Source organism: Rhopalosiphum padi, chromosome 4, assembly GCF_020882245.1.
Source record: "Rhopalosiphum padi isolate XX-2018 chromosome 4, ASM2088224v1, whole genome shotgun sequence".
NCBI lineage: Eukaryota > Metazoa > Arthropoda > Insecta > Hemiptera > Aphididae > Rhopalosiphum > Rhopalosiphum padi.
Window position 1 is genome coordinate 18,024,808 of NC_083600.1, and position 22,882 is coordinate 18,047,689.

General features: G+C 27.2%; 4 protein-coding genes across 6 annotated transcripts; 1 reads left to right on the top strand and 3 right to left on the bottom strand.

Annotated features, from left to right (window-relative positions):
* The first annotated feature begins 48 nt into the window (after positions 1 to 48).
* On the top strand, positions 49 to 2,666 carry LOC132930671 (uncharacterized). The gene is made up of 4 exons (XM_060996662.1): positions 49 to 423; positions 477 to 632; positions 2,185 to 2,365; positions 2,440 to 2,666. Exons 1-4 carry the CDS (start codon positions 364 to 366, stop codon positions 2,664 to 2,666), a joined length of 624 nt encoding a protein of 207 aa, XP_060852645.1. The 5' UTR covers positions 49 to 363.
* Positions 1,155 to 12,310, bottom strand: LOC132930669 (endoplasmic reticulum aminopeptidase 1-like). The gene is made up of 14 exons (XM_060996658.1): positions 12,108 to 12,310; positions 11,763 to 11,915; positions 9,314 to 9,505; positions 9,161 to 9,243; positions 8,879 to 9,087; positions 8,501 to 8,681; positions 8,192 to 8,417; positions 7,717 to 8,120; positions 7,483 to 7,641; positions 7,152 to 7,410; positions 5,599 to 6,004; positions 4,677 to 4,819; positions 4,488 to 4,617; positions 1,155 to 4,429 (listed from the first exon to the last, which is right to left on the bottom strand). Exons 1-14 carry the CDS (start codon positions 12,160 to 12,162, stop codon positions 4,042 to 4,044), a joined length of 2,988 nt encoding a protein of 995 aa, XP_060852641.1. The 5' UTR covers positions 12,163 to 12,310; the 3' UTR covers positions 1,155 to 4,041.
* A 909-nt stretch (positions 12,311 to 13,219) lies between these two features.
* Positions 13,220 to 15,472, bottom strand: LOC132930672 (GTP-binding protein Rheb homolog). Of its 2 annotated transcripts, none has more exons than XM_060996663.1 (5): positions 15,252 to 15,472; positions 15,053 to 15,124; positions 14,767 to 14,974; positions 14,564 to 14,693; positions 13,220 to 14,321 (listed from the first exon to the last, which is right to left on the bottom strand). In XM_060996663.1, exons 1-5 carry the CDS (start codon positions 15,298 to 15,300, stop codon positions 14,229 to 14,231), a joined length of 552 nt encoding a protein of 183 aa, XP_060852646.1. In that variant the 5' UTR covers positions 15,301 to 15,472; the 3' UTR covers positions 13,220 to 14,228. The 2 variants fall into 2 exon arrangements, with proteins under 2 accessions (XP_060852646.1, XP_060852647.1); XM_060996664.1 differs by having other exon boundaries at positions 14,549 to 14,693.
* A 1,358-nt stretch (positions 15,473 to 16,830) lies between these two features.
* LOC132930728 (GTP-binding protein Rheb homolog) lies at positions 16,831 to 18,678 on the bottom strand. 2 transcript variants are annotated; one of them, XM_060996757.1, is made up of 5 exons: positions 18,391 to 18,678; positions 18,206 to 18,277; positions 17,747 to 17,954; positions 17,544 to 17,673; positions 16,831 to 17,147 (listed from the first exon to the last, which is right to left on the bottom strand). In XM_060996757.1, exons 1-5 carry the CDS (start codon positions 18,437 to 18,439, stop codon positions 17,055 to 17,057), a joined length of 552 nt encoding a protein of 183 aa, XP_060852740.1. In that variant the 5' UTR covers positions 18,440 to 18,678; the 3' UTR covers positions 16,831 to 17,054. The 2 variants fall into 2 exon arrangements, with proteins under 2 accessions (XP_060852740.1, XP_060852738.1); XM_060996755.1 differs by having other exon boundaries at positions 17,529 to 17,673; positions 18,391 to 18,675.
* Positions 18,679 to 22,882: the final 4,204 nt, after the last annotated feature.

Consider the following 22,882-nt stretch of genomic DNA (forward strand, 5'->3'; position numbering starts at 1 on the left):
AGTGATGTTAGAATGGCCGCCATAAAATCATTGCAAACATTGGCTGATATTATGGAAGTAATTGATCTGGAGAACTACTTCATACCTTTTATTGCTAGTTTGACGATGAATGATAGAAGTACTAAACGTTTGTCTGTTAGTCATCTTTTCACTTCTGTTTATATGCGTGTCAGTCCGAAACATCAAAGTAAATGTTGTCTAGTATTTAATATTAAGATATTATACATTTTTTATATTATAATTGTTTTATTATAATGTATAGGTGACTTAATCGACTATCATTGTTTCTTAAGTTTGGACTCATTACCTTCTGTTCGTCAAAATGCAGCAAATAATTTGGTTGATTTCAGTGAAGTTGTTCATATGTCAATTTTTGACAGTAAATTAACTCCCCGTTTGGAACAATTTAGTTTTGACCAAAATGTAACTTTATCAAATTTTTATAAATTTAAATTAATTTACTTTTATATAAACAGGAGCATGTTAGAATATTGGCTTTATCAACAGCAATAACAATTTCAAAAAAATTTGATGTTTCCTATACTAAACAGATAATTCTTCCTATTGCATTGAATTCAATACATGACCCTTCCTGTGGAGTACGTTCAATACTCATCAAGAATATTACAAAGGTATCATTTTAAATTTGAATTAATTTTTACATTAAATGTTTAATAATAATTACTAAAAATATGGTATTTTACTATTAATATTAATTAATAATTACTTTTTAAATAGTTGCTTGAAATTTGTGTAAGTTGCTTAAAGCTTACTGAAAGTATAATGAAAATGCTTATTTCATTAGCTAAAGACCAACAAATAGAAGTTCGATTACAGTCTGTTAGTGTTCTTTATGATTGTACCGTTATCCTTTATGAAAATTTGACTTACCTAGAAGCTACTAAATTGGTAACCAAATTTTTGATTCCAACATTATACAATTTAAGTCATGATTCTGATGTTAAATGTAAATTGGAGGTACCAGCTGTTTTGGCAAAATTTGGAAAAATAATGCCTGATGTAATGTAAGTTACATAATGTGCATACATTTTATATAATATTTCAACTCCGTTATTATATTAACTAATTATCATGGGCGTGCCAAAATGTTTTTTATACTCGTAATTTGAAACTAACCAAATAAAAAAAAAAAATTTAAATGTCATTTTATTTTATTTCGAAATATTGTTATGTATAACATGTCATTGTAAACAAATATGTATTTAAAATTAAATTCATTATACATTTAAACATAAACAATTACTTAAATAATATTGAGAAAAAATAAACAATAGTTTTTGGATTAAAATCATTTCTTGGGACGCCCAGTAAATTATATATACCCACAACTAAAATTGATAACAATGAGTGGCTGGCTCATGTGTATGTGCCAAATGCATGTAAGCAATGTGATATATTTTAATTTTTTATAATTCAATATAATAAAACTATTTACAAGCTCTTTTTTTAAACATACAAGCTACCACTGCTTGACAAACTATGTACCTATACGCCTATATGCCTATATTACAGAATTAAAGATTATTTTGTGGACTTGGTAAACAAATTACTTAAAGACAAAAATGTTGATGTAATATTTAATGTTGTGAAATATATGAAGGATATTTTAGGATCACAGTACAATGTAAATATAATAATATAAATACAGTGTATTCAAAAATTTAATGTGATAATAATTGTATTTAATTATTAATTATATTAGAGAGCACATTTTATTTTTAATACTCATCTTACCTAAAATAAGTACATTATTTTTAAGACATATATTTTTTCTCTGCACATTGTTATCTAAATATTTCATTGTATTAGGTACATTAGTACTCTAAACTTTAATACCTATCAATAATCAAGTATAAATAGGTAATTTAATAATATTACCATAAGAAATCAGTTAATTCAATTTTACATTGCAGAGAAAATATACATTAGGATAACATTTATTTAAAAAAATAATTAAATGTATATCTATGTTTTACAATATAATAAATATATTTGTAAAGAGAAGTATAACTTGATTTTTTTAAGTAAAGAAAAGTCCTTGACATATTTGCTCTGAAAATTAAATATTTAGAAAATATAATTTTTTTTTACTAGAAAATGTTCTAAAAAAAGCTCACCCTGTACATTTTTATTATTAAAATATCTATTTATATATATATATAGAATTTGATAGTACTACCAGAAGATCGATTAATATGCTGTTTGAAAGCATTTATTATAAATGATTCATGGAAAATGCGAAACACTGGTGCAATTTATTTATATATATTGGCAATTCAAAAAGGTCTCAAATTTTTTGAAGATTATCTAGAACAGTCGTTTTTAATATTACTAACTGACACAAGTAAATATTATTTATTGCTATCTTTCAATTATTGTATTGATTGCTTCTGTACAAAAGAGTTTAATATTTTCTAGAACCAACTGTTCAGCAAACTGCTATGGATGTGTTCAAACTATTAGTTACAGAATTTGGAATGGATTGGGCTCAAACATATATTGTGCCATACCTTATAAAACTATCTTACTCGAGAAATACTTACAACAAGATGGCGTTTTTATCATTTGCTAAAGTATGTGCAACAATAATGTGTATACAATTTAGAACACTAAATATTAATATGAGAAAGAATGCAGTGGAATAATGATTTGTTGGACACTTAATAAGCCAATGTTCTATGATTAAATATTAGCTATTAGATATTCCTTAATATCTCAAAAACTGACTTATATGATGGGTTCCTAATAGTAGTTACAAAAACCTTGAATTACTTGAATTATTAGAATTTTTTTGAAATCTGTGATCAATTGATGTTAAACAAGCTATTTCCTCATGTTGTGTACCATCAGTCTGACGAAAATCCAAATGTTCGCTATGCTTTAGTCATAACATTAAATGTGATGATAACTTCAATTTCAGAGTATGGTTATATTTATAATTAATCCAATATTTATTAAACATAATTTTATATAGTGTATTATTATTATACAGTAAGGATGATATATTAAATGATAAAATCAAAACTACATTAAAAATATTAATCACAGATACAAGCAATTATATTAGTGAACTGGCAATGGATACATGGAATAAGCACTTTAGTGAGTTATCATTCATTTTTTATAATGTCATTATTTGTTATACACTTATTAAGTGAATCCAATTTCCCAGGTACTCAGTGATTTCACAAAACACATCATCATTTTCAAAAAAGTATCCTCTAACATTATGTTCACTGCAATTTTTTCTTTTTAAGTTGTTAAATAGTCTTACATTATTTCTTTATGTATTTAAAAATGTTGTTGTTACCATATTCATTATTTGTAATTAATAATATTATGTTTTTAAGTACAAACATGAATTAAAAATTAATAAAAGGGATATTATTATTGTTATGATAAATATTTATAATATTGTTTCATCTTATTGATTAATACTCTATAATTTATAATATAAAAATATAATTAAAACAAAGCAAATGTGTGTTTTTAAATGGCTTTATTAGCAAATTAGTTTTTTGGCAATTAAAGAGCTAATAAAAATACTAATATTAAGGTTAAATACGTAGAAATGTATATTTTTTATACGTATTAACCCTGTAAACACAAACTGATTTTCAATAATTTTATAAGATTTTCAGTTTCAAAAACCCTGAAGTTTAGTACTCAAAATTAATATTTAATTGTACATACAAAAAAAATTAATAGTTATAAATCAAACAATTAAAGTTCTAAAGCATATTCAATGTATACATATTGGCAGACATTAGAAAAGGTTAAATCATTTTTATTACTATTGACTTGGGAAGCAAATTTAAATTTATTTATTAAATTAAGTATCATTTTTATGTTTCATTTTCATACTCAAAATATTCTATTCCTTTAAATTAAAAAAATAAATTTGAAATAATTTATTTCAAATTTATTTTCTATATTCTCATTGTTATCATATCAGTCTTCATATTTGCTTGATTTATTACTTCAAAAATACACACTATATGTTACACTGTAATCTTTTTTTTAGTTTTTGTTATTCTTTGTTTTTGAGTTTTTTACCAGCCAATCATATATTTGGGCCTCATTATTTTTAACCCAATGCACATTGAGTTGTATCATTTCTAAACTTTGTTCTAAAGCTCTGGTTCCTGAACCTACATCTATGTAACGGAAGAAATCGGATACTTCTTTAAAATCATATTCAGTTGAAAAATGAGATGTAACTGCTGTAATTAGGCCTCCCAATGTAAAAGTTCCATTTCCAAAAAGTGTTTGAAGATTATCCCAATTAGCTTTCAGATGACGCCATGCCAGCAGCTGACCCTGTGATCCTTGTGAAGCCACCACGCCAAAAACCATTTTTACATCCTGTGCTTTAACTTTTGAGCTATCCAGTGTGGTTGACAAAAGTCTAAAAATTAAATTATAAAGATAATGAAAATTTTTATTTTAAGTATTAGTCATATTACTTTTGAAGTAACCAAGGATCATTTGAAGCACCAAGTACTGTAAGGAGTAATTGACGTTCACTTGGCACACGACTTTGATTATATTTATCCCAGCAAAAATTCCATTCTTTGACATCTCCATATATGATACCTATTAATAAATATTTTTAATACCAAATACTTAAAAAAATATGAATTAGTGCTATTTACCTGCCAAGTAAATTACTTCTCTTAAATTTGGTGGTATACGTTTGTTTTCATACATCCATTCTTCAAATCTACTTTTCGCTTCTTTTACCACATCTTCTATTCCACATATTATAGCAGCAGACAAAATCTGCGATCGCATTAATCTAAAAATTCATATATGTCGTATGAAATATTAAATTATAACTAATTTTCTACTTTTCTAGTGACAAAAAATACAGACTATTGATCAAAAGCTGCACCATTACTGAACTTAGAAAATTAGTATGTTTAACCGAGTCAATTCAACTATGCTATAAAATTATAATACACCTATTGATAACTAAGTATAAAATAGTTTCCTTGTCAATTATTTGTTCTCTAATTCATATTTTTTAAATTTGAGTCTTGCAAAATATTTCTGTGTAATATAGCAATTTTCATTATTTTATTATTATTTTTTTAATGTTTACACAGATTGAAGGCAATAATAAATTTAAATTTTCAACATTTTTAAAACAATTCTCAGTGAAGTTTGGTTTAATTTATCATCTAAAATGTTGTGTTACATTTTTAAGTCTAAAAACAGGAAATCTGTAATATATTATAAATAATGTAACACAATATTAAAACCTATACCAATAAGAATAAGTATATTATATTAATTTTATTATTAAATTTCAGATTTAGCTTGAAAATACTTTAAATATTAAAATATTAATTTTTTTTTTATAAGCTGAGTTATGACTTATTATAAGCAATATAAGCTGTATACAACAATTAAAAAAGATATAGATATATACACAGTTTATATTGGTAGGTATCTTTGCAGCTTAAATAAATAAATACATTGTTTTTTAATAGGTAATTTATAATTGACAATACAGCATCCCCTTATATTTATATGTACACCCATTACCCCTAATAAATAATAATAGATACTTACTTTTCTAAATGAGTTCCTTGGTCGTCCCATCCAACAGATCGAGCCACGGGGCCGAGAAGACTTTTCGTGTATTCCAAAAACAGTTTATAAGGTGACGATTCTGATAAAAATTTGCTCCAGTTTTCGAAATGTTCAAGAGCTGTCGCCCATGGAACAAAATCTCTTTCTTTATACAAATATTTAGACAGTTCCAAAGGGATAGTCACGTTGAGTACTCCTGCTCTACATAAAGTGAATATATCGTCAATCAAAGAAGCTCTATCTGCTGCACTAAACACCTCGTGGTTTAATTGAAGTTGTCCAATTATTTCGTTCCACAACCCATCGTCATAATTTACACGATAAAATCCTGACTGATTGACGTTGGCTTTCAACCACCGTACCTTTGGATCAACCTCAAATCTTACTGTAATTAAAAATTCATTAACGGTTAACAATTAATTCGAGGTTCAGAATTTTCATCACTAAAATTAGTAAAATTGATAAAATATGCTCCTATAAATGTAATTATACGCATTAAAAAGTTGAAATAACCATTTTTTTTAACAAAAACATTTTCATTTGTTATTTTAAAAAATTATATGCTTTAATATTTACATGAGAATAAAATATAAATAAAACATCATGGGTAATTTCATGGGCGTATCTAGGATTTCAATCAAGGGGGGGGGGCAGTAGCGTAGCCATCTTTAAATCATTAAAACTCAATTTTTTTTAAAGTATTTATTTATAATATTATTTTTAAATTATAACAATGACAATGGTCTAGAGTCTTCGCAAAATCTGCTTAGAATTTTCCGTTGCATTACGACGTGTGGTAAAAGAAATATAATTTAGTTTGAAGTGCAAGGTGAGAGGACTTGCTCCCTCTATACGCCCATAGGTAGTTTATATTTGGTTGTGAATTTAAAAATAAATACCTAATGGTCCAGTGGCGTGCTGAAGTAGGCTATTTTGAGATAATTCTCTCGAGATCAAAATAGTAAAAAGTTTTCAATAATAATATTAATTATACTATATAGTGATAAAAAAAACTCAAGTTTAATTAAAAGCTGTAAAGGTGGTCAGATAGTACTTTGTCTTAAGTTTGACATTTTTTTAGCACGCTATACTGCCTCGCAGTAACCATGGCCACCGGATAGGGCCGATCTTTTTATTAATGAAGCAAAGAAAATTACAATATGTTTTTGACTTGATAATTAATTCACGTAATAAGTAATGACATAGAAAAATACCTTCAAATATGCAAAAAAAATATATAATAATCTTATTTAAATGTATTGAATTTTCAAACTTTTGTATTGATAATTTTTTATTAGTTAAAAAAAAAGTAAGTTTTTATTAGTATAAGTATTTATTACTCTGCTATGTTCAACAGATATGTAATTATAACAAATTATAATTTACATAAACACTATACTATATGTGTATATGTGCGCGTCTAGGTATGTACTATGTAGGTACTTAGTAATGTAATGTATTATGTATAATATATACCTATATATCATATAATTAAAATTAAAAAAATATATATGTGGTAATTTATAACTAACCATCAGTCATGTTCATCCAGACTACTTCTTGTTCACGATAACTTGTAATGTCCGTGTAAAAGCTTAACGGTACGTACCACTTGTAGTCGTACTGAGACGGTGCGGCTCGATGTTTTACCTTACTGGCGATTTGTGAGGTTAAAAGGAATCGACTTTGCATTGCAGTGAATGAAACTGCATTGTTTGAAGACGAACTGTTTTCTCTGCTTATTTTGATCATGGGGAAACCCATCTGACACGTCCAAGTATCCATTATGTACTGAAAACGAAATCATTATAAACGAAATGGAATTGGGTGACTACCCCTAGTCGTCTAATATGATTCGCTTACTCTGACTTGTACAGTATTTTTAGCGTGTTGGCTTAGAACGCTCCACAGGTCTGTCGTATCTGCATTTCCGTACTTGTGTGTATTCAAGTAATCGTTCAGTCCGCTCCGCAAGGTTTCCAATCCGAGGAATTTTTCTAACATATATAAAATCGCTGCTCCCTATACAACGATTTTTAAAATTATAATGTTATTTTAAAAATGTAAAATATATACTATTGTATGAACAAGCATTACTTTGCTATAAGATATAGAGTCGAATATGGCCTCGATTTCTACCGGATCGTGTACACTAACGCTGATCGGGTGTGAGGTGGACAACGCGTCGAGTTTTAATCCTTGCTGGGTCTTATCTAACACGAACTGAGCCATCATCGACCATCCTGGCATCACGTGATCAACTCCACGGTATTCCAAAAAACTGGCGAATCCTTCGTTCAACCATAAGTCGTTCCACCAACACATCGTCACCAAGTTGCCAAACCATTGGTGTGCTAATTCGTGGGCCACCACCACAGCCACCCACTGATGGGCGGCCGCAGAAGTTTCTTTTTCATCGTATAGTATTGAAGTCTCCCTATATGTAATCAAACCCCAATTTTCCATTGCTCCGGCACCGAAATCCGGTATGGCGATCAGGTCTATATAAATTAAAGTTTATTATACATGAGGATGTAAAATTATTATTTTAACCGTTATTATAATATTATACCTTGTTTCGGTAGTGGATACGGCACTCCAAAGAAATCTGAATAATGGTCCATGACTTTAGTGGCAGTGCTCAGAGCAAACGAAGTCTGGGATAACAATTCAGGCGGAGCATATACTCGCACAGCTACTCCTTGTAATGTTTGCGCGTGCACGTATTGATAATCGCAAACGACAAATGCCACAAGGTAAGTACTCATTTCTACAGATTCTTCAAAGTCGTCGCGCATCTAAAAATCATGATGATTATTATTACCTATTATTCTTTATACGTAATGAGTAAATTTAAGAAAATAAATTATTATAACCGTACCAGTCCAACTCCCATATAAAGTCCGTCGTCCACGGACTCTTTAATCGGCATGTTGAACAGAGCTATGTGGAATCTATTTCTCAAGATCGACATGCGAAATTTAGCTTTAAACTGGGGTTCGTCAAAGCACGGGAACGCTGAACGAGCGTACGTCGGTTCGAAATGAGTCGTTGCCAAATATCTAAAATTATTATTCACTTTAAAGACCAACGTTTATTGCTACCAACTCGCAGCTACATTGACGCCAAACAATTGATGAAGGGGGACGTGGGTGAGACTTGATCTCTCGCAAAATTATTATCGACTACCAAATATTAGATTTTATTGATATTATTTGCCCCTATACTATAGTCTGTCTATTTGCAGTAGGTAACTCACCTTCTTTCGCCTTTGCTCGTTGTGTAACTGCTTATGTAAAATCCTTCCAGCTCTCTGCTCAACCGAGTCGTGTATCTTATAATCAGTGTGTAATTGCGGTCGGCAGATAATGTTTCTTCGAATTCCAATAGTATTTGCTGGCCAGCAGAGTATTCCAACATTCTGGACACTTCGTAAATCTTATCATGATTTTCCGCATTCACAACACGCTATTCGATAAAAAAAAAAGATAAAAATCAATCATACGTTGTTAATGTTATTGTTATATTTTTAATAACTCACTTTTTCAACTATGGTAAGATTTTTACTATGAAAAACAATGTAATCGGAATCCCTAACAAGTCTGAAGTTAATTAATACTTGGCCTGTAAAACAAATAATCGTTTACGTTATACTTCTAAAAATACCAAATTAGTTAAATTATATTGCTCATACCTTTTACGTCTAAGCTGGTTAAATTTGGATGTATTTTTATGTGGTAACTATAGGGTCTAGCAAATGTTGGTAAACGCACATTATTCCATGGAAATATATCACCGTTGGTAGCGATCGGTATAATTGATCGAGATCTATTGACTCCATCATCGTCGGGTAAAAATACTGGCTTTTCACCAATACACGGACAGTCTAGAAAATTATTTTATTTTATTTTTATATTAATTTAATGTTATAATTTATTATCGAGTTTATGTGTTGTCTTGTTTGTTAGATATCTATAGAACCATTCAAAAATATAAAAGTGGAAAATAAACGAGAAACCATCATTATAAAGTGACTTGTATTTGTACTTTATTTAATATACCTATTATTATAGTTACTTATAAAAATATAAGTTATAAATATAGCTGTGTAGTAGTGTTGTAGCTTAGTACTGGGGTGGCTGTAGAAACTTGGTTGAGGGGGGCCTTAGTTTTAATTTATTTTTATTATTCTTGGTAGAAATGTGTGCTACGCAATTAATCTTCTAAACATAATAAAATAATATCATAATATATTTTATATTAATTTATTATTATATTTTATTTATAGGCTCTTGTATGTGTCTATGATAGTCGATACTCGATAGTATAATATGTTTTTATTTAATATTTTTTCTCTATGGTTTGTATTTAAAGTGCTCAATAGTCAATAGGCATTAGGCAATAATAGCATCGTTATATTAATTTGAAATTTATTTATCTTAAATTAATTCCTCGTTCAAACTATAGATTAACTGCAGTTAATTAAACAGTGGTGAAAATTCAAAAATTAATTATTACTGAAGAGACTTGCATTTTCATCAAATATTTGTATTGGTATTTCCTATTATAACATTTAAAAAATAATATTTAAGTTTTTGAGCTATTTATGGACATATACAATTTTTGGCTTTTTTAGTTTATATATTTTCGTTTTATGATTGATAAAACATTTGAATAAAATAGTTCAGAAATTGAATTCAATATATATTCTTCATAAGTTGGCTTTTTTATATTTTATTTCTAAAGATAATAATTAGGTATATTAAATACCTAGGTGTCTTCCTCGGACCTCAACAAAAGACTGACCTAGGTTATTAGGCTATAACCACATTAAATAAAAAACAACATCGCTAACTTCACACTCCTAACCATTACTCCGATCCAAAATCTCTAAAGAACAAAACACTAATTTACAAACAAATATTATGTTCCGCAATGACGTAATACGACATCTAATTCTGGAGAACCTCAAAAAATTCAAACCTAATAAACTTTAATCTTTTCAACCAATAACTTTTCGTGTGCCCTGTCCTTTCTAATGCTCCCTGGTACGTCAGCAATCGTACTCTACATCATGACTTTAACATACTCGGATACTAACAATATCCAGTGCTGGATCTAGGGGGGAGCAAGTGGGTATATCCTTGACCCCGGGCGTTGTAGGTATAAAGGCGCTCTTAAGTACATGAAAAATATTTATTAGCCCCGGGCGTCAAATCACCTAGATTTTTTTTTAAGATACTTGAAATTCTAAGTTTCACGAAATTGGATATTTTAAAGAAAAATAGCTTTTCAAGTAAAATCTTGATGTTGCAATTCAAAACAATTTTCACCACGTATTTTCAATATTTTTTAATTGCTTTAAGAAAAACATAATGTGAGAAACTTTATAATATTATTTTTTTAAGCTTTTCGATTATAACTAGTTTGGAAAGTATCGTAAATTCGATATTGTCAATATTAATTGAGATTTAAATGTATTTATGTTACCTATAAAAAGTTTCTTCGACACGAAAAATCAACACGAACATATATTATTGTCATATTAATATATTATAGGTATACATTCATATAATCTCTGATCAGAATCTAAAATAGTAATAATATAGGGTATTACCTATTGTCTATTGTAGGTACCTATTAGATCAACATTTCACGCGATTATAATAATAATAATTATTTGTTAATTATTATTATCTGTTTTTGATCAGTTACCATTTAAACAATTTAATAATATACGTGTAGTATAAAATAAATAGATACCTATACGATATACCGGGGAAAAAACAAATCGTTAAACTTCGGCAGTAAAAAAATAAACACTTGTTAGATACTGGAACATGCAACAGCGATATTAAATTACTATTATTTTAAACGATATAACGTAATAACATTTATCCACGTGCATGTCTACGGTAAATTATTGACATTGTTTGCAAACTAAACAACATAGTAGTTTCGGCGACTTAATTTTAAAGTGATAGAGTACTATAATAAGTTGAAACCGATTTCAAGGGGTGGATTATTTTCAAGTGTCCATCGATCGTGTAAAATCTTAATATGTACCCATCATTGTATATAGGTAAGTGTGTTAATAATAATACGTATATAAAACAATTTATTTTTGATGGTGAAAAACTAACCGTTTTGAGGTCCGGCGTAGGCGATAATTACGGAACACAGAAACATGAGAAACAGAGTGGTGCCGGCCATGATCAAAGCTGTTCTCCGAGAACATGCCGTGACGGCCGTGTGTTCGTATATTCCAGACTTGTGCATCATGTCTTGATTATCTCCTGGTAAAAAAAATCATAAAAGTTTGCAACTATTTATTATACTGTATCAGTATCATGAAAACAATAATCCGTAAATAGTCATATATACGAGGTTATATATATAAGCTTAGTCAAACGACATTATCGCGTACCTATCGTTGTGTGTGTGCAAATTTGTGTATGAGTAAATAATATTTTATTAAATGTACTCACTGTAATGGTTGATGGCTGTCAGAAAGGCTACGTCTTCGACTTCCGGTTCCACCATCGTGGTGCCGTCGATGTCGATGTGTGCGCACTGTCGTTTTCCCCGTAGAATTTTATTCGTTTTCCGAACTAAAAACCGACGGGAAAATCGGAAGGACGCTGCTGATGTGCACTGCTGCAAACGGCATATTATCCTATTGACGTTTTTAACCCTCCCAGTGCACATGCGCCCAGCGGCCGCCCACCACGCGCACGTCCCTCTGGCGAAAGGGTCGCGTCGCCGCCGCCGCGAGGGGGATGATGATGACCGGACTTGCATCTGCCACACGCGCCAACATCACGGGCGCTGCAATGCGACGAAATAATGTATTCACAATAAAAAAAAATGTCGTTTTTTGTAACATTGTACTATTTGTACTGCTGTTAGCCTTAGCTGTACTGTAAATGATAGTCTGTCAGATGAACTTTCAAAAACTCCGTTCGACATTTTTTATTTACCACTTGAATTTTTTTTCGATTTATTTTGTTTTACTCGAGCCTATAATCCACATTATGATACAATAATTAACATTCTTACCTATTGAAAGTAATTAGAAACCATAAATTATATAGGTACAGCAGGTTAGCTGCATTTTGTCCTTTTTATGGGTTTAATCAGATTCGAACTAATTGAAGATTTTTATACATAAAAATAAGGATTTTTAAATTGTAACCTTTATTGAGACAATATCAATTAGGTATTAGGTAATACTCTACTTGTTTGATGAATTAAGACATAAACTTGTGCAATAACACATGCTTGGTTTATTTTAAATAATATTTTGTTTGTTACAATATATTATATTGTTATAAAGTTTCTCCCGGGTTCTGATGACACATTGATACGTGTTTGAATAGTTAGGTTTATTAAGTTTAGTTGTGGTATAATAGTGTAATAAATAATAATCAATATTAATAAATCAGCTTTGCATATTTTGAACATGAAAATAACTGATATTTTAATAAGTTGTAGAATGAAAAATATTACAACTGTGCTTTTGAAATGAGTAATAATGAGAAAACATATATAGATTATGTCTTTGTTATTATTTAATATTCATAAATGTCAATACAACACATTTAAATTCTTAAAAAAATGTTTATTTTATTCTTAGTTTATACATTTTTTTTTTTTATAATAATTATCATTTTATAATTGAATATACAAGATGATGCTTTTAAGTGAACATCAATTTATTCAAAAATGCATGAACGAACAATTCTTACACTTCTGGTTGCCCTTTTTCTTTTATATTTGTTTGAGAAACGACAACCATATTTTGATTTTTAAAAGGTAACCTATATTCTTATTTTTAATATCTGAAGCAGAATATTTTTGGGAAAAATATAAAAGAAAATAAGCATAAAAATTGTATTTAGAGAAATTATGTAACAATGACATAACAGATGCTTGTAAAATTAATGGTACATTACTCCATACACCTAACTTACGATAATATGTAATAAAAAATATTATAGGTACTTTAAAATTTAAATTAATATTTTTATTAAAAATGTTAATCAAAATAAATCTGTAAAATATGTAATTATAATATATAATAATAAGTAAGAGGTGCGAAAAAGAAATTACCTACTGGTAATAGCTTATGATTAAAATTTAACAAAAATATAGGTTGCAATTTAAGAATCACAAATTGATTATGGTTTGACAAACAAATATAAAGAAAAACAGCACCAATGAAAAATATTCAATATTATATAATATTTTATCAGTTAATAATTTTAAAATTATTAAGTTATTGATAAAAGAACCACCCTGTACAATACTAATAAAATGATTGAATTTAGAAACTAGTTAAAATTAAAATTGAATGTAAAAAATAATAATAAAACAAACATAATATGTTACAAAATATATTAAGTAAAATAATAGTTTAGCATAAAGATAGAAGAAAATATATAAACATATATTTTAGTTGCATTTAAATTAAAAATTACTTAAAAAATATGCGACTAAATTAAACAATAATCATTTCTGGCTTCAATGGTATTTTTCATGTTCATTTCACATTAGTTATACAAATTAACATTTATGGAAATAAAAATAAAATTAACAGTTATATGCTTTCACGATATACTGCACTTATTATTTTCTTGAACAGTATTCCCATTTGCTTTTTCAATTTCCATTAACATAGTATGAAATATATCAGCTACACACTAAAATAAAAAAAAAAAAACACTTATTTAATAAAAAATAATAACTACAATGCTATTTAATAATTTATTAATAATCTTTTTTTTTTTATATTAAATACATTTTAATACTTACATACAATATTATGTGATGAAAATAAAATTGAATAGAAAACAATACAAATGTTATAAAAGATTAGGAAACAAATTAATAAAATAAAATAAAATAATAAAGGAAATTAACTACTAACTTTTTTTGATGTTACCTCGTTCTGCTTGGCTGAAGCTTCAAGAAATACAGCTTTCCAAGAATCTGCTAATCTCCGTCCTTCTTCTTGTGTAACAACTCGGTCCATGTGCAAATCTTTTTTATTACCTACCAATACTACGGGGACACTATAGAAAATAAATATAAATAATAAACACAAGGAAATACTAATTAATGATAAATAATTATATTAATACTCACTGTACTTTACCAGTCATATCTAATAATTTATCATAAATTATCTGAATGATTTCGAAAGACTTTGGCGAGGTTATACTATAGACCAAGACATATCCATGAATGTCCATGGAATACTGTGTTGGCAATATAGAGTACTCGTCTTGGCCGGCTGTATCAACTAATTTTAAGTCATATTCTTGATTATTCACTTTAGTGGTTTTCACAAAAGCTACAGATATTAAAAAATTTTCAATTTAGACTTTTATTAATTTCAAATATTGTATTATTATATTGCAGACAAACTTACTGTTTTCAATTGTTGGATCATAAGAATCTACAAATTGACCTTCAACAAACTGGATGCTCAACGACGACTTGCCTAAAAAATCAAATAGTTAATTTTTTTAATAATAAGGGAATATCTGGTAACGTACACTTTATACTACAAATAAGGACGAATAATTAATTGTTACTATAAAAGAAAATAATATTTCTATTTTACTTACCGACTGAACGGTAGCCCATAATGGCGATTTTTCTTTGTTTCGGCGGCATTTTTTTTTCAGACTGTGATCACTTCATTCATTCGTGACCCATCACCCATATCATGTCATATGTGTTATACAACTGAATAATGAATAGTGAATTACTATGCCTAATGATTACTCGCACAATATTTTACTACACGAGCACACGGCTATGTACTATGCACTATGTAGTGTACGTAGATTATACAACCAACATTCGTTCACAAAACACATTTACGACGTTTCATGGAAAAAAAAACCGACTTGTGGTTATTTTTCTTTTCAGAAAACGAACCTGTGATTCTTAAATTCTTCACAATGGATATTTTTACACGGTTTGTATGGTTCGGTAAACACAATATATACTATACGTCCATACATCAGCTGCTGTAGATTCGATCTTCGATTTTAGAATTTAGATTGGCATTAATGCTTAATGCTAATCGGTTTAATATTTACGTTTAAACCGCAGTTGTAACTTTAAAGTTTAAATAGGTAGTAAGTGAAATACATTATCTCATCTGACTTTCAAATATATAAACGATAATAAAATTTTTAATCTTATTTTTTCTTATAACTCGAAATGTTTAATTATACAGGTAATTAATTAAAATGTAAAAAAAGTATATTCTTTAAAAATTTAAAAAATATTAAAATTGTTACCTACAATATTATTTCTTTTACATTTTTTGTTACGTTATTATTTATTTTTTTAGTAAAATATTATAAATAGATGTAGGTATAATATAGAATAAAATATTAAGCCTATAAGTATTTATGGACGATTTTTCGATTTATGATTAATCATTGAATTCAAATTAATCACATTGCACATGTCCAATACAATAAACTTCATTTGAGCTTATTTATTTTTACAAAATTACGATTGTAATAAATACTAGAATTTCTGATAAATATATCACAATATTTCTATTCAAACATAACTTTTGCCATTTATGTTCTTAGTTATTAGTTTGTAACTACTTACTTATTTATGTTTCAAACAATTCAAAATAAAAATATTAAGAAAGGTAAGTTAAAAAAAAAAAAAAATGTTAATATCTTAATTTGTTATTCGACATATGAGTAATTTTACCTATATTATATGTAAAAAATATAATCAATAGAGTAATTAATATTTATGTATAAACATTAAATATATATTTTTGAGATTTTTAAAGTGTTGTTTTATAGTTCTGAATTAAATATATATAATAATATTAATAATAATGAATTTATTGCAACAATAACAGATTATACATTTTATAAATAATCAATTTAAATTTTAAATATTGCAGCACCCTAAAGCTAAACTGGTGATCGGGCTATAAATTTAAACTCTAATAATCTTTTATCTGATGAAGTTTATAACTTATATTTTTGTTTTTATACCTACCTTTAAATTAAAATATATTAACATTTATTATTTGCAATACATTTTATTTATATAATCCATAGAAAAAAATCACTTTGTATGTAGGTATGTAAATAAAGGTATATTATTTTCTTAGTTATATTATTGTTTATTTGCTATAATAATTTAATTTGAAACACTAAATTGCATACAAATACATTTTTTTTATTTAAATTTAGCACCAATTGTACAACATATACATTTTAGAACAAAGAATTAGTAAATATTTACATAACTTAGAAAATATCAAAAATATAAAGTTAAATAACAAACTAAATGAACATTTAACAACACACATATGAGTATTATTTTAAGCATCATAATCCATAATAATTCAAATAAATAAGTCGTTGATATAATTTTACATTTTATGAAATACTACATTTATTATTTTCTTGAACAGTATTTCCATTTGCTTTTTCAATTTCCACTAACATAGTATGGAATATATCAGCTACACACTAAAATAATAATAATACAAAAATTAATTTCTTTATTATATAAACATTTTATATATATTTTTAAATATTTTAAATTTCAAGATTCAAATACCCCATTGGTCATAAGGGCAAATACCTCAGTGGGTTGTCAACTCAGTATTAAATTATATTATTGCATAATATAAAGCAATACCTACTATATTTTATATAAACGATAAATGTATTTTGTTTTAGTACACTTATTTAAAATATTGGATAAGATGATAAAGTTGAATAAAAAATATTAGGTAAATATTATAAAATAAAAAATAAATCTTACGTTGTAAAAATGTAAATAAACAAATAAAATAATATTAAAAACAAGTTTATAATTTACAATAATAAAAGAAATTAACTACTAACTTTTTTTGATGTTACCTCATTCTGCTTGGCCGAAGCTTCGAGAAATACAGCTTTCCATGAATCTGCTAACTTCTTTCCTTCTTCTTGTGTGATAACTCGATCCATATGCAAATCTTTTTTATTACCTACCAATACTACAGGAACACTGTAAAAAAAAATTAATACATAGGTGATTACTGGCTAACGGAACAGATACAAATCTACTTAAATGTGCTTACTGTACTTTGCCTGTCACATCTAATAATTTATCATAAATGATTTGTATAATTTCAAAAGATTTTGGTGATGCAATACTATAGACTAAGACATATCCATGAATGTCCATAGAATATTGTGTGGGTAATATTGAATACTCGTCTTGTCCGGCTGTATCGACTAATTTCAATTCATATTCTTGATTGTTTACTTTAGTCGATTTTACAAAAGCTGTGGAAATAAATTAATATACAATTACCTACTAATTAATATACTTAATATAATTCTTAGTATCATGTATTTAAATGATAATAAAATTGCTAGATACAATGTCAGATAGGGTAAGCACTAGCTGACAAAGTTTTAGAATCTTTACTACCCCAAAACCTATTAACATGTGTCAGTACAATTAAGTTTAATAGGTAATTAAAATTTAGCGCGATAACTCGCTGGTTCTATTTAGCTCAACTAAATATACTTACTATTTTCAATTGTTGGATCGTAGGAGTCGACAAACTGACCTTCAACAAATTGAATGCTTAATGACGATTTACCTAGACAAAAAAGTCAATGAAAATTATCTGGATACAAACTATTTTGAAAAACTAATTTGTTCTTTTTTACTTAGTAGTTAATTTATTAGTTTTAATTTGTTTTGTATACATACCGACTGAACGATAACCCATAATAGCGATTTTTCTCTGTTTCGGCGGCATTTTATTAGTAGTAAATCACTTCATTGAATAACTTATAAACCGATTAAATTGTAATGCTTTTATAATTTATAAACTATATAATAATTAGTAGTTACCTGTTTAAATAATAATTACAGTGCAATACAGAATATCTACTTTTTAATCTTTGTGATAATATTGATAATAATGATAATATTATATAACATAATACAGGGTTTAAAAATTTTAAATATAGTGAACCTACTCGTACTTCAAATCGTGATATGTAGTAATTATAATTACGTTTTATTTTTATTTTTTAGTCTTTGTGTTTGTATTCTGTATATCAGTAAATGTTTTAGGTTATGTTTGGTTTCACAAATATTCAGTCTTGAGTTGAATGATCTAAATTTAATGGACTTTATATACATTATTATAATAATATAATAAAGTACCTAGTTGTTCTAGTTCTCTCAGTCAGAGCCGTATTAAAGGGGAGGGCTAAGTGAGTTATAGCCCAGGGCCCTAAAAATAGGGGTCCCCAAAAAATAGTACAGGCTTGTAGGTTTTCTATTATTATAGATATACAATTAAAAAAAAAAAGATTTTAACAATATTTATTTAAAGATATATTCATATTAATTAGACTGTAAGTACAAACATTATAAACAACTATGAATAAGATATCGGTAAAAGAAAACAAAGATGATAATATGAATATCAAACTATTTTAAGTGGGAAAAAAAGTTTGGAGTCGATATTTTTTAGTTATTGTAGATGACTGATGAACTTGACAGAAGACTAAATTCTTGTAACCTTTTTTTTTCTCAATTCAAATTTTTAGTTAACTTTAAAACTGACAATAATGAACCAGAGTCGATTCATTAAAAATTGTATTCTGTTTTAGTGTTTTACCATAACGACCTCGATGATAACTTGAAACAGAAATATCTTATATTTATCATTACCTATATCAAAACAGTTTCTTCGGATATTGACAATTGCAAGGGCGGACACAGTGGTCCTAAAGGGGGGGGGGCAATTTGTTAGTTATCAACTAAAAAAAGGTCATCATCTATTTAAAAAAAGAAACTTTGTTGGAATATATGATATTTATTTTACCCTGTACCCGCCCTTGGACAATTGTGATGTTATAGCAAAACTTTTTTATGAACGAAATCTTATTGGTTTTTTTCTAATGTTTGAATGTTTCTATATATTGCATTGAGATTATACCTGACAATACCGTTGACAGCAAAACGTTCATTTTTCAAAGTTGGATTAAAATTAAAAATCGACTAAAGATGTACACAGATTGAATAATTGAAGATAGGTTGACCACCTAAAACCATTATGTCAATTCAAAATTACATATGTAAAAAATTCTCATTTGATGACGTTTTAGATTCTTTAGTATCAACTAAATCTAGAAAAAAATGTTTTAAATAATCATTTGTTTGTATTTTTATATTATTTAATTATTACCATATATTTCATAATTTAACACTTGATTAAATTATATTTATTAATAAATTAATTATGTAGTGTAAATTTGATCTTCTTGGGAAAATATTTTTCTTATTTAACTAATAAATATAAATGAACATATTATTATAAAAATATTATTTTTTTTGTAAAATTAGGGCCCCCAAAAATAAATTAGCACAACGCCACTAATTTCATTAATCCAAATTTGCTCTCAGTATTCGAGTATTATAATATTGGATACATTATGTAACGAACAAATATTATTAAAATTATTTTAGATTAATTAAAATATTATACATTATTGGTACCTACTAAACCTACTACTACCTAGCCACCTAGGTATATGAATTTTGTAGGACTATTAAATATTGGAAAAGTATTTAACTACTTGAGTTGCTCTATTTACTAACTGGTCAATATTGTATTTTCTGTTGAAGTGTGTACTTGTTTATTAATTGTTTACGTATTCATATACCTATTACCTACTATTTGGATTCCTGCATTTCCTTATGTTCTTAGCTCTTAGTAATTAATTGTTTAAATATGTATTTAATACTCAAACTTTTTACATTATTCAAATTCATTATTATAAAGCGTGTCTACTAAACGCCAATATAAGTTATACCTAACTTATAACTTTTAAATTAAATAAAATAATTTCGAGCTTGATGATGTAGATCTAGGTAATTATCTAAGTACCTAACAACCAAAAGCAATAAATATATTCTTTATACTCTTTACTTAAGAATAATTTTTATTAGGTTTATTATACAGCTGTTGATTACAATAAATATTAAAGTTTGTTATGTATACTAGCACATATAATAATATAATGTATAAATATTAAATACTATATATAAATAATCAGGAAAAATTCCGGGGAGGGGGTTTGAAAATTTTTAAATGTAACAGACACCGGTGTTGATCGGGTATTTATTTATAGATGTATTAAAAGGACGCAACACCCGCATGTGTCGTCTTCGTCTTACAAGTGCGTAACATAGTAAATTTACGCTCAGTAGATCACGTTTTGCTCCGTTAGTTTAAAATTACAGTAAAATGTAAATCGACATATTATGAAACTTGATGGTAACATTTTTGTGTTTGTATGTTGGATTTTTACGATTATTCAGTTTTCAGGTGAGTTATGAGCATTTTTAATTTACGCTATAATGCTATATATTATATGCGTTATGCGTATAATTTGCTAAAAAATTGAAATATAGTAAAAACTAACATACGAGTACGAATACGAACACTGATAATATTCTTACCATCAAGTTTCATAATAAATCGATTAACTTTAAATTTTAAACTAATAGAGCTAAACGTGATCTGCTTAGCGTAAATTTGCTATGTTACGTTTTTGTAAATAGGAGACAACACGCATGCGGGTATGTTAGTACTTAGCTCTTACTGGTTTGAGTGATACGATTTCATTTTCACTGCATTTCATACGTATAGCCGTATAGGTATTAATAATTTTATTATAAACCTACGCGAATTTACAAATCAAAGGTGATGTTTTATCTTACTATTTTTTTAAGTCTTAATTGAATCTTTGAAATAACTATTAAATTTGTGTTTTTATATCATTTTCCTGATATTTTGGTGATAAGGAGATTAATATTTTTGTTTGGTATAATAAATAGTAAAAATCTTATATACATAATAAAACGTGGGGGAGGGGTTGAATTCCAGATCCCCCTCCGAAGTACGGCCTTGGACGTGTGTCACATACTCACATGCATAGTAAGGAGCTGACTGCTGAAATAAAGTAGTTATTACTAGGAAGTAGGAGTCACATAACACCATAGTCGTTCTTTGACTATCTGGTATCCTTAACACACAACGATAATTTCCCAGTAGTAATCAATCATTATATCGAATCATAATATACATCATTATGATTCCATCAAGCATATACATTATACTAAATCCATTTTTTCATTAAATAAATATTTTTGAAATGTAGTTTTTAAATTTTTTAACTTTATAATTATACTCGAAGATTTTTTTCCGGATACTAAGATTTTTATATAATGTGCAGTGACGTAAACAGGTTTTTTCCAATTGAAAATTACCATTTTTTCTTTTAATTGTTAAATAGATGATTTATTTTGAAAATATTAAAGTATATATTCAAATCATAATTTGAATTCAAATGAGTAGTTTAGCTTACTGTCCTAAGCACAATTGTGGGGATGATAGAAGGAGTTTATTTTATTAACTCTCCTATATTTTGTACGATGTTTTAAAAAATAAAATCATTTTTATTTAAAATATAATATAAGACATTTTTAAAATTTCTTATCATGACAAGAATTTTTTTAAACTTATCATTAAACCTATTATACAAAATTCAGTTATAGTTTGCAGCAGGATTTGCTTCTGTAAGCTATAAATATTGTCAGATTGTGGTTATCACTTTATCAGCTGATAACTGTTAACTATATAAGTTATAATTATTTATATTTGTGATTATTATCGAATAAATCTGTCTATCAAAATGTACTTATACTTTCTTTAATGAGTGACATTCCCGTAAATAAAAAAACATCCTTCTTTGAAAGCGTATGCTCTATTCTTAAAAATAAATACAATACACATTTATATACTAATTTTGTTGTCATAATAATTGTTTTAAAAAAATGTATAGTGTAATTTATTTTGTGGTAGATGATGGGTATGTGGAGTGACTACACTGAAAACCCTTGAATAAGAGATGGCGAATTTATGACACACTAAGTATATCATATTTTAGTAAAACTCACAACTGGCCAAAAAATCATTTGTAAAGAATTTTTAGGTTAAAAAAAAAAGTCAAAAGTTAATTGTTGATATGCAAGTTAAAATGTTGACAAAATTCATCAAAATTATGAAAACTTGAAAGTTATATTTTATAAAATATAATTATATTATATTTTTATGCTATAAGGCTGGCAAATGTTACATAAGGTAAATCACAAGTAGTTTTGTTGAACCTAAAAATATAAA

What these genes read in the sequence shown, in the direction of transcription:
- LOC132930671 (XM_060996662.1), top strand. Translation starts at nt 364, where the DNA reads ATGTCAATTTTTGACAGTAAATTAACTCCCCGTTTGGAACAATTTAGT. An exon ending in TCATCAAGAATATTACAAAG is followed by an intron (nt 633 to 2,184) that starts GTATCATTTTAA and finishes ATATATATATAG; the next exon opens with AATTTGATAGTACTACCAGA. An exon ending in AATATTACTAACTGACACAA is followed by an intron (nt 2,366 to 2,439) that starts GTAAATATTATT and finishes AATATTTTCTAG; the next exon opens with AACCAACTGTTCAGCAAACT.
- LOC132930669 (XM_060996658.1), bottom strand. Translation starts at nt 12,162, where the DNA reads ATGGTGGAACCGGAAGTCGAAGACGTAGCCTTTCTGACAGCCATCAAC. An exon ending in ACTCTATATCTTATAGCAAA is followed by an intron (nt 7,642 to 7,716) that starts GTAATGCTTGTT and finishes ATCGTTGTATAG; the next exon opens with GGAGCAGCGATTTTATATAT. An exon ending in GATCCTTGGTTACTTCAAAA is followed by an intron (nt 4,430 to 4,487) that starts GTAATATGACTA and finishes TTTAATTTTTAG; the next exon opens with ACTTTTGTCAACCACACTGG.
- LOC132930672 (XM_060996664.1), bottom strand. Translation starts at nt 15,300, where the DNA reads ATGCCGCCGAAACAAAGAAAAATCGCCATTATGGGCTACCGTTCAGTC. An exon ending in TGATCCAACAATTGAAAACA is followed by an intron (nt 14,975 to 15,052) that starts GTAAGTTTGTCT and finishes TAATATCTGTAG; the next exon opens with CTTTTGTGAAAACCACTAAA. An exon ending in ACGAGGTAACATCAAAAAAA is followed by an intron (nt 14,322 to 14,548) that starts GTTAGTAGTTAA and finishes TTTTTATTTTAG; the next exon opens with TGTGTAGCTGATATATTTCA.
- LOC132930728 (XM_060996755.1), bottom strand. Translation starts at nt 18,439, where the DNA reads ATGCCGCCGAAACAGAGAAAAATCGCTATTATGGGTTATCGTTCAGTC. An exon ending in TATGGGTTATCGTTCAGTCG is followed by an intron (nt 18,278 to 18,390) that starts GTATGTATACAA and finishes TTTTTTGTCTAG; the next exon opens with GTAAATCGTCATTAAGCATT. An exon ending in GATGTGACAGGCAAAGTACA is followed by an intron (nt 17,674 to 17,746) that starts GTAAGCACATTT and finishes TTTTTTTTACAG; the next exon opens with TGTTCCTGTAGTATTGGTAG.